The 11,835-nt window shown below is 39.6% G+C and overlaps 1 protein-coding gene across 1 annotated transcript in view; it reads right to left on the minus strand.

Annotated features, from left to right (window-relative positions):
- FGF14 (fibroblast growth factor 14) overlaps positions 1-6,601 on the minus strand; it is a 139,628-nt gene extending 133,027 nt beyond the window's left edge. The window contains exon 1 of the mRNA XM_058184762.1: positions 6,406-6,601. Coding sequence (XP_058040745.1) covers positions 6,406-6,601 — 196 coding nt within the window. The remainder of the gene's footprint in view (positions 1-6,405) is intronic.
- Between the last annotated feature and the right edge of the window lie 5,234 nt (positions 6,602-11,835).

Here is an 11,835-nt window from a genome sequence, read left to right on the forward strand (position 1 = left end):
AATGATGGCCCAAATAACAGCCATGCTTGATACTAGGAGACAGTATCAAAAAACATACCTTTTGCTCATTCCAAAAGTTCTAATTTTAGAAATCCTATTTGTTAAGACGGGATGATACTATTATTCAGAAGTAATTTCCTATCATCAGTCCTATCATCTGTGCTTTCATATCTCTCTGGTGGGCTTATGTGCTGATATGCTCGATTTCACAGCCCATTACATCCAAATCAAATAACCCAGTCATAAAGTTGACTTTGCAATATATGCTGTAAAGAGATTTTGAAAATTAATCACCACATAAAAATAGAATGTGGGTGAAGATTATCAACAAAAAAAATCCATGTACACGTATGGATACATATGTATATATGTGTATATATATATACACACACACATTTTCTAATAATTGACTATGTCCTACTGTAGTCTTTAGAAAATGCTTTACAAATTAGGTAATCTGGCAACAAAATCCTATATTCAGAAAGAATTCCAGAGGCTACAGAAAACTGTGTTATAGTATTTGCTTTAACATCTACATTGCATACTTCTTTGAGGCACTATAGCCTCCAAGAAAACATCTAATACTGAAACAGTACTTTTTTTATTATCCTTAGGCAATTTTAGAAAAATCCAAAAGTCTGTATTTCTCATTAAATTAAATCTCATTGCAAACAGAAAGGTGAGGAAAATAAAAATTACAACGCAGGATACAGATAAATGCATCCAATTGACCTCAGATCAACTCTCAGAAAACTAAGCTGGTTGGTTCTGATTAATACTCTGATATCAGTTGTGAATTTTAATGCTGTATGTTAGACTAGGAAGTCTAAAAACATCCTAGAAGAAGAAAATAACCCTTCCATTATACTGGCAGAAGAACAGCATGGATATAAAAGCTTGGGAGATTAATAGTTTAGTTTGGCGCCTAATGGGAAATATTCTTTTCTTTTTATCCTGTTGTTTTTATTGGTTGTTCTGAGCCACCTAGAATCACTTTGTGAGGTAGGTGGCTATGTAGCTTCAATGAATAAATGAATTCCATGAAGTCACTAGGAGTTGAGCTCAACTTGTGAAGTTTATAGAAAACACATTCTTTATTATGAACCATTTAGTAGGAGTCCAGAAAACATAATTAAACAGACATGAATTAACATATTACTAGAATAATATACTTACTTTAAAAACAAAATATGAATGGGTAATTTATATATGTAAGACTGTGTAATTATAGCAAGAAAGAATTTCTTTCAAGAGAAGAGGCAATATATATATATCTCCAAGACTTGTTTCATAGTTTTAGCCAATTATGTACTGATGTTTATTTGGGTGTCAGTAAAATATATTCCCAGATGGTGTAGATTATATGGCATTATGTAGATACTTGACTGCTATATATTGTCATATTCCAAAGGTTTTTTGTGCAGTAAGGTTACAAAAGGGATCTGATTCTTGACTGATTCCCCCAGAACTAATCAGTTCCTTGGAGTACCATTTTTCCCTCAAATGTATTATTCTGTATGAAATTTCTCATGTGAGGGACTAGGTTTTTTTTTTTTTTTTGAAATGTAAGTTACCCAAAGGATACATAGGACATTCAAGAAAATATTGCCATTGTAAAAATACAATCAGGCACCTGTTATTTTTTTTCAACAAGATAGCATTTTCAGTGAACTTAATCTTCTTTAAGAAAAAATGTAATTTATCAACTAGTCATTTAAGAAATATGCAAATGAAACTAGTAAAATGTTCTCATTTCAATTTCCTAACATAAGAGTAATTAACTGCTTAACTGTTATTCTAGAACCAAATGATAACTGAGTTAAGGCTGCAATCTTACACGCTTATCTGGGAGAAACCTTCTGTATCAACCAATCTAAAGTCTAAATTATACTATCTACCTAGGAATTATCTCCATTAAGGTAATTGGAATTTACTTCCAAATAAATACAAGAGAACTACACAAAGTTTATTTTATTGTATTTAATTACTACATTCTAAAATATTAAAAAATTAATCATACTTTAAACCATTAATGATAAGTAAAACTTGACTAAAAACTATTTACCTTGGTCTACTCAGGGATTTATCCTACAAAAAATGATTTTTCATGGTAGCTTAGAAGTACGGCTGAGAATGTTTTACATATTAATGATTGCAACTGGGATGACTCAATTTGGATATAAGTTCAACAGAAACAATAACAAAAGATAAGCACATCTTGTTCTGCTTATACCTTACCCACAAACACATTTAGAAATTTTATTATTATCATTAAATTATGTTGGGCTTTCCTTCAATTGTTGTTCACAATTAATTTCTTCCATTCCAACCTAATCCTAACATAGTTCCATGAACATTCCAAAGTGCAATATGAAAAGCTTCAGCACATAAGATAGCACATCTACTGAAATCAGTGAAAGTTAATCATTAGGAACTAAAATAATATTTAATTTCTAATTATAATTCAATTCACTATGTCAGATCAGACTCTTTATCTATCAAGATCTAATTATTGAATTAAGTTGAACTGGTTTGCTCCTTCACAACATACTATTTAAAACAAGTCCTGATCCTAGATGATCAATAAAAATGGTCACACAACCTGTGGACTTGGAAAATAAACTGGTTTGTGATGAGTTTAAGACATCTGCAAAACAACCTTTTTTCCTTACAAGCAACAAAAATGTATCAAAATAAAACTTAAGCGTGAATAATTGTTTATATAACTACATATGATATATGGTGAAATAAAAGATTTGTCAATATTTCCCATTTTTAAAGTACATGTTTTGGAAAATAATTATTTTTGTTTCTAAAGTTAAATCAACTAAGTCATCATATTGAGGAAGCAAATATATTTTATATAGTAAAAAAATAAGGGATATGGTCATATTATTATATCTAATAATTTATTTTTTAAAACAAAAGAGTTAAAAAGAAAAAGCAAACATTTTAGAAATGGTTTCTAGGAACATTCTCTATAAAAATTCTATATTAGAATACTGAAATACAAAAAAGGGAATGCCTTGAATGAAGATAAAATGAATAAATCACAATATTACACAAATATACATTCAATGTTTTCATCTTTTTTATCTTTTGAAATGATAGTGCATGGCTGAAAAAGCATTTCCTAATAGAGAATTAATCAGCTTTATGACTTGGACATGTTGGATATCCTGCGTTCTAACATAGTCAATGTCCATTTTAAGTTACTTTTATTTAAGACCATTACTGACATAATAAACATTATGATTTAAGGCTAGCAATTCATTCGCTTTAATTTTATAGATATATTGTTGAATACAGTTCCTCTTTCATTGGATAATCTTAAGCAAATATAAATGGATATCATGCAGATCTCATCCCTGGACCTAAACGCTGAAAGTATATACTACTATTAGTGTTATTTTATTTTATAAAAATACAGAATATTGTATTATTAAGTTGCATGTCATAGATTAAACATATGACAAACATCACATTTTATGAGAAATCTCTTTCTTACAACTTTCAAAATAAAAGTTATACAAAATTGCTAAGCCTTCCAATGCCTTTGCTAAAAACTAAAACGTGGTCACAAATTGATCCATTAATGTTGTTTTGTTGACAAAATTGCTATTAAGCAGCCATAAAATTTAACAATTATAAACATCACTATTCTATCTGTACTTTATTTCAGTAATCTGTAACAATCAGTTTAATATTCTATATACAGTAGCTGCTACTGCCAGAAATTCACACTAACATTTTAGCTATGCTATTGCTAAATTACACTTGTAATGACAGTGTAAAGCTGTCTTTTTATCCTTGATCTATTCATTTAAAGATATTCTTTTAGTCTTCCTTATACTAGTAAAACTTCTTAGGTGTAACTTAAGCACTAGAAAGAAGTATGGATTGCTTTCTTAGCCAAGGCAAACATTCTAGTATTGCTCTCTCTAGTACATTTGATCAATACATTATTTTACATATAAAGGAAAAATAAATAAAACATGCAGAATTTACAAATAAAAGTGGGAAAATATCTTGGAAGAAATCAGATTTCCATTTTCTATCAGCATGGATAATATGAACTTTGACCCTTTGCAAATATAAAATGCAACCAGAATGGAAAATTCTAAACCACAAGAGCAGCTTTTTAAAAAAATCACACTTCTTTGTATGATGTGCTTACGTTTTGGTCAAATTCATTTGTAGACAGAGAATATATAAGCCATCATGTCTGCCCCATCCCTTGTAGCCACTGAACTATAAACAGAGAGCATGACAGAGAAAAACAAAAATGCACAACATCTGGTATACTAGCTTGTCCAAAGATTCCCTACGTTATAGCTCTTTGCCCTGGAAGATCAAGCGTGGTGAAAAGAAATACAAAATAATAAACTGAAGGTGAGGTGGAGACCATGTAGTGCTGTATTATTCACAGAAAGGGAAGAAATGGAATAAAATGAATATAAAACTGAAGAGGAGGCGGCAAGTATTAAGGGGATATCCCAAAATCTCGTAGTGTATCCCAGAATGCAAAGGAAGACAATTACTAAAAGTCATCATGATCAGAGTGAGCCTGCCATAACATGCAAAGACAAGTTGTTATGGAATTGGAATTTCCCTATATTTACTCATTAAGGGTTCTCCACTTCAATTTCTCTGAATACTTAAAGTTACAGTGCCATCAAATGTCTAACATGTCTTATCTTGCTCATTTGTTTGAAAATAAGTCAAAATGCTCTGAATGCTACATTTATTATCCCATCTCAAATTGTTACATTTTTTCATGTACATCTTTTGGAAACCTTAGTTTACTGGCCCACTTGTTCTCTCATCGGGCTTATTTTCCTTTCTCCACGTAAATTGTTAGTACTGGAAAAATTATCTTTTACTTTAGAAAAATTGCCTTCAAACCGATCTTGTTATACTTATTATTAAAACAAACAATCTTCTAGGGGAAATGAAAGCAATAAGAAAAATCAAGCATGACTAGCAATGGTTTTGTAGATTTACTTTTACATCATATGGTTTTTCCATTATGATTTTGTCTTACAGTACACATACTATTTTTCTCCTTGTTATCTCTACAGGGCTTCAAGGTTTCTTAACCATTCACACAATTGAATTGGAAACAAGTTAGAATACTGTTCACAGATCTCAAAGAGCAACATTTTCTGTTGTATTTTAAGCCCTCTGAAAGCTCACCCATCTGAACAAAAACATGTGGGAAAATGCTTTTTAAGCATTTTGTTCTGCATGAAAATAAAGTGGCAAAAGGGATCCCATTTACACAATGCCACATACCTGTTCTAATTAATCTGAAATACTGATAATCTTACCAGACCATCTTAAACATTAGTAGCACAGATGATGAGCAAATCAGAAGGCTGGGGCACAAGGCCAGACTTTTTTAAAAAAATACTCTTGACTACATCTAGAGTAAATGAATTTATTGAAAGCACTTTTCCCAATCACTTCACCAAATATTGCAGCGTTTGGAACATAGTACTTGTAATCAAAGTACTCAAAACGTAGATCTGGTGGGTTGTTGTTCCCTCATTTATATAAAGTGTTATAAGCACTATCAACATCTCAGTGGTTAGCTTGATTATTGATCATAATTACATGACTTTTTAACACTCCATATAACTAAAGCATTTATACATCAAATATGATTTAATAGATACGGAGTTTAGACATTTGTTCAACATGCATGTTTACAGTGAAAACTTGTTTCAAATTACTGCCTAATAAAAGCCATGAGAACCACTTCTGACAGATTGACTCCACTATAGCCTATCTAGAATGGGCACAGAGCCACCTAAAATAGCAAACCCAACCCCAAGTCCTAATGGAAGCATCAAGAAGGTACAGGGAGGTTATTTCTCTTACTTATTTGTTTGTTTCCTCATTCCTTTTTTCTGTCCTCAACTTACAACAGTTTGCTTAGCGGCCGTTCTACGTTACAACGGCACTGAAAAAGTGACCTACGGTCATTTTCCATAGTTATGACCATTGCAGCATCCCTGTGATCACGTGATTTACATTCAGATGCTTGACAACTGACTCACATTTATGACCGTTGCACTGTCCAAGGAGGGGTCACATGATCCCCTTTTGCGACCTTCCGCCAAAACAGAGTCAATGGGGAAGCTATTTTGCTAATTTTAACAACTGCAGTTGATTCGCTTCCCAAATGTGGCAAGCCCAGTCGTAAAACGGGGCAAAACTCATTTAACCCATTTCTCACTTAGCAGCATGAAATGTTGGGCTCGACTGAGGTCGTCAGCCGAGGACTACCCTAATAGCCCCAACTTGTGAGCAGTCACAATTCAGGACTTTCAAAACACAATACAGGCGCACACAAAGAGATAAACGGCCAGAAAGCACACAAGCACGCACACACACACACACCTTGGCGCCGCAACCTCCTCTTCTTGAGTCCAAAGATGCGGACCTTGGAGAAGATATCCACCAGGTTGCCATTGCAAAGCCCGCGGTTCTTGCTGGGGCTGTTGCGCCTCCTGTTGGCCGAGGGCCGGTCCCAGTGCTGCAAGTCGCGCGCTTGGCGCTTCTGGCGGATCAGACCGCTGGCGATGGCCGCAGCCATGGCCCCTCGCTTTGGTTCCCGCGCTTTCCTGGGGCGCCCGGCTCAAGCTGGCAGCGAAAAGGGCGCCGGGCTTGCCTCAGCCTAGGCGCGACCCCATCGCCTTACGGGCCAAGGGCAAGGACGAAAAAGTCACGGGGTCACCACCCATGAAGCCTCCGAGCTTCAAGCGGCAGCCAAAGCAGCAGCGGCGGCGGTCTGTCTAAGATTGCGATAGTGCCTCCACGACGCCGGGCTCATGCCCGGTTCTCCATGGCGGCGGCAATTGCCGCTTCCATCGGTCGGGTCACCGCCGCGTCTTCCACCTCCTCCTCAGAGCTGCCGCCGAGTGCTTCGGAAAGCAGCATCTGGAAAGTGTACGCTTCGGCTCCTGAGAGAAAAAGACTTCATATCAAGGCACTTCGGTCCCACCCTTGCCGACACCCCGCCACACACATACACACAAACACACACACACACACCCTCCCTCCCTCTCCCTTCCCAAGGCAACCGAGGGAGGGGATTTGTCCTTGGGGCGTGGGTGGGGAGTTAAAGCGGGGCGATTCCCAAACCCGACACAAAACCAGCAACAACAAGAGACAGGAGGAGGCAACAAGGACGGGGCGGGGGGCGTCGGTGGGATTGAAAAAAAAGGCTCAGCCGACCAAGGGAAGCCGCACAAGCGGCCGCCCCTCGCCTTGCAAGCTGGGCTTTTGTGACCGCCGCTCAGCGCGCGCGCGAGAACGGGGGAGCGCTTGGCTTGGCGTGGGGGAGAGAAAAAAGGTGGCCGGCGGGGTGGGGGAAACGGGAGGGAGATCGCGCCAAACGCGGGTGTGGGAGAGCGAGGTGATGTGGCTGCTGGTGAGGTTAGACCAGGGGGGAGAGAGAGAGACGAGGAAGGGGCGACTCTTGAGGGAAAGAAACGGGGTGCGACGAAAAAAAAAGATTCCGGAGCCCTCGAAGGCGGGAAGGGAGCGAAGTTATAACCTGCCGTCTGGATCTTCCTCCCGGCTCCGGAAAAGTCTCCCACGTTGGAATTAACGCCTTTGGCACCGAAGGCTCCGAACCGCCGGCGGCGTGTCCCTCGAACCCTCCCAACTTGTAGTCCCAAACCTCCCTTCCTCGGGCATCCCCCGTAGCTCGACACGATCGGACCCGGCTTTGACCTTCCGGACGGGAAAGGTGACTCGTGTGGAAAAGCGCTTCGGCAGCCGCGACAACAAAGAGCAATGCGTGGCGGTGTCTGGAGAGCGAATCGCCCTCGTGGCTTCGCTTCCTTCCGACGCGCCGGCCTCCTGGTAGATTCCCGGCAGGGCGGTACCCCTCTCCCGGGAGCGCTCTCTTGACTAGCTGGGCTACCCGGCCCGGGGTTAACGGCACTTCCAGGAGCCGAAGGGCTGGCAGCTTGGGTGGAGTGGAGGGGCTTTGGATATCCAGGTGCCCGGCTCCTCCGTGGCTAGACTGCAGTAGAGATCACTCCATCTAAAACTGGGCGGTAAGGTTTGGGAGGGATGTGATCCTGCCCAAATAACCAACTGCCCAGTTTTGAACATCGATTTCGCCCGATTCTTTCTGCATTCTCTCTTCATTTTGCTTGGAGACGCTGCTGCTTTTCGCGAATGTGAATTGCCACCAAATCAAGCAGGACGAGAAGGGGAAGGAAGTGGGGAGCCACTTTTCTTTTTGCTCCAGTTCACACCTGCTTTTAGATCCTATATTCCTAGACTACATAACAGTCTAATGCCCACAATTGAACCTTGGCTCCTGATCTCTCAGGAGTTGTTTGGTTCTGGTTAGAAAAGGGAGTTGGGGGGAGAAACCCTTCAGGCTCATAAGTAATCCTTTGAAAGGAAAACGTTTAGAGTGGGGGGAAATGAGAAAAAAAATCTGAAATGTTTAGTACCGAAACAAAATCTATAGTTTTAAAAAGCAACATGTACATGCCTACAGACAGAGTACAAGTATACAAAAGGTATATATTGTCCCCGTAAATAGACAATAAAGATGCACCAAGGGTAGAAAAAAGTCCATTGAAATAATATTCAAACATTTACCTGTCGATTCATAAACACCTCTGTTCAACTACACTGCTGGCAATCAAGAAATTTTAGATATCACTGTTTTATGAACCATTCTGGATTTTATAAGGCTAGAATTTTTTAAAAAAAATATTCAGTGATTATTTGTGACAAGTAGTGAAGCAAATAATTTTAATTAATTCACACTCCAGTGAAGTAGCCTGTTTGCTACAGATCATCAAGTTACCAAGACAAAAACACTAGTGCTAGTTTATCTATAAACAAAGTGTGGTTGATTGATGTCTCTCCCCCCTTTTCAGCATTTTTGTGTGCAATTAAAGGTATAGAAAACCCTGACAACATTTGTACATCTCTTATTTACATAATCCAAAGATATCCTAGTCCACCACACAGATTGCCCACTATCAATATGTCATAAGTATTAGAATGCTGTGGTCTTTGAGAATCAGTGCATAAAATTCTTTTGTTGCTATGCAAAGACAGCACTAATTAAATCAGCTGCTAGTAGATGTGGCTGCATGGAACAAAGCAGATTTGAAGTTACGTGTTAATTATAAAGATGGTCACCTAGAAGAATCATTCATAAACTTTCCATATGAACATCCTGACTGCTAATATTGAACAAAAAAAAAAAAGATAGGAGGCAGTAAATTTCCACCCGGTTGAAATGGCTTTAAGTATAATACATGAAAATGAACTTCAAAACATCCAGAAATCTATAGCTTCACATGTTTATCATCCAAATCATTTGATTGGAATGCAAGATGCACTTTGATTTTATACATGTTTTTTTTCTTCAAACACACTTGTATGGAATGCTTATAGATTGTACCTCTATAGCACAGTGCACTGCCAAGACCAAAATTTTCCAAATAAGTATTGCAGTGCATTGTCATTTCAGCTAAATGTTTTTGGGACTTTAATAATAATACCCAATATTCTCCCCAAAAATTTAATAGACAAAATAGAGCATTAGCAATTTGCTTTTTGTGGTAGATTGGTATTTTGTGGTTGTTATTGACTCTAGACCACGGGTGTAAAACTTGATCGCATCACGGGCCGGATCATGATGTATTGCAATGTTTTTTTGCCTTTGTAAAGCCGGGGGTGGGCGTGGCCTGTGCATGACATGTCTGGTCCATGGGAAGCCAGTTTGACAGGCCTACTCAGGACCTTTCTTTGTGGATTATTGATTAATCATATTGATGTATTAACCTGTTTCCTACCCTAAGAAATGGGCACCAATATAAAGTATAGGAATAAATAATTGTTTTTATTTTAATCCTTGTTATCTGGGTTTGTTTGCTTTCTCTAAGGTCAAAGATGGGGAAATAGTATTATCCCTTTAAATTTTAAAGTGACGCTAAGTAATTTCAATACAACTACTCATAATGGGAGTTTATTTTAGAGATTCTTTCAGAACAAGGGATTATTTACAATAGCTTTAATACCTACATATCTATAGTAGGTTTTATTGCTATGATCCTTCTCAACTCATCTTTTTTACGATCTTCTTCTTTTATTATCTTATGATTTATCATTTGTTGTTTATATCTTATGATTTATGATAATAACTATGATTTATGATCTATGACCATGATGGCAAACCTATGGCATGCGTGCTGGAAGTGGCACGCAGAGCCATCTCTCTGGGCACGCGAGCTGTCGCCCGTTGCTCTTCCGAGTTCTGGCGCGCCAGCCAGCTGGTCTTCACGCACGTGGAAATACCAGAAAGAGAAAGAGCAGCCGCCCTGTGTGCATGTGCATGCCAGGAAGATGATCTTCCAGTTTCTGGTGTGCATGTGCACATGAAGACCAGCTGGCCAGTGTGCATGCATGCACCAGAAACCAGAAGATCATCTTCCCGGTGCACCTCGGGTGGCTGGTCTTCTGGTTTCTGATGCTCCTACGCACGTGAAGACCAGCTGGCCGGCACGCCAGAACCCGGAATAGCAAGGGGAGCAAAGCTGCCAGCCAGGCCAGGCAGGTCGGGGCTTCCCTCCCTCCCCACCTAAGCGGGCTTCTTGAACGGCCTCAACCCTCCAGCGGCAATATGCGACAATATGCACCTGTGGTCCAGAGCACCTGACCAGCACGGGGCAGCGGGGCAGTGTTTGCTACTTGGACAGCTGGCCACCCCGTTCACTGCTCCTGCCCACTGCTTCTGCTCCTGCTCCTGCTGCCATGAGGGAGAAGGGGGTGGCGGCGGTTCTCATGCTGCCGCTTCTAGCTGGGATGCTGGAGCAACCAGGAGAAAAAGGAGGAGGACCGGGGAGGTGAGCTGTCCCAGGAAATCGGAAAATCATCTGCATGTGCGCATTCCCGTTTCGGCACTCAGTGCCGGAAAGGTTTGCCAACACTGAGCTATGACTTATCACATTATTATTTGTATATACACTGACAGTTTATGCACCGGAGACAAATTCCTTGTGTGTCTAATCATACTTGCCCAATAAAGAATATTCTATTCTGTTCTGTTCTATTAAGACAACAATTGACATAGCTGACATTTCACAGTGCTTGTCAAACCTGTACTTTACCTGGAAATATATTAGGGAGTCCGTTTGTTGTTGTAGTTAAGGCACCAGCTAGAATCTGGAAGGCCATGAATTCTAATCCCACCTTAGGCTCAAAGCCAGCTGGGTGACTTGAAGGGACACAAAAAACCCCATTGAACTGCAGCATAATATATTAATTCTTAAGATGAATGTTTGCTGCTTAAATAGAATGTTACATTCTAATGGGAGCTATGAAGGAATTTCCAGCATTCTTCTGTTTTGGAAAAACTGATCAGGACCTTGGACAGAGGAAACCAAATAGAAGGAAACTAGTCTTCAATTTGCAAAACAACCTTCCTTATAATAAGGAAGTGAAAATTATTATAGGATGCCTATGTATGTATGCATATGTATAATATTATAACAGTAATAATCTAGATAAAATCCCATGAAATATCCTGGGAAATAAGGATGGCTTAGCTCCATGGCTTAGGGCCCGGGTACTTACGGGACCGCCTGCTGTTACCGTATGCCTCCCACCGACCAGTACGTTCCCACAGAGAGGGACTTCTCAGGGTGCCGTCCGCCAAGCAATGTCGGCTGGCGGCCCCCAGGGGAAGGTCCTTCTCTGTGGGGGCTCCCACACTCTGGGACGAGCTTCCCCCGGGTTTACGCCAAATACCTGACCTTCGGACCTTCCGCCGCGAACTGAAGACACACC

This window comes from Ahaetulla prasina, chromosome 5 (genome assembly GCF_028640845.1).
Source record: "Ahaetulla prasina isolate Xishuangbanna chromosome 5, ASM2864084v1, whole genome shotgun sequence".
In the NCBI taxonomy this organism is placed as follows: Eukaryota; Metazoa; Chordata; class Lepidosauria; order Squamata; family Colubridae; genus Ahaetulla; species Ahaetulla prasina.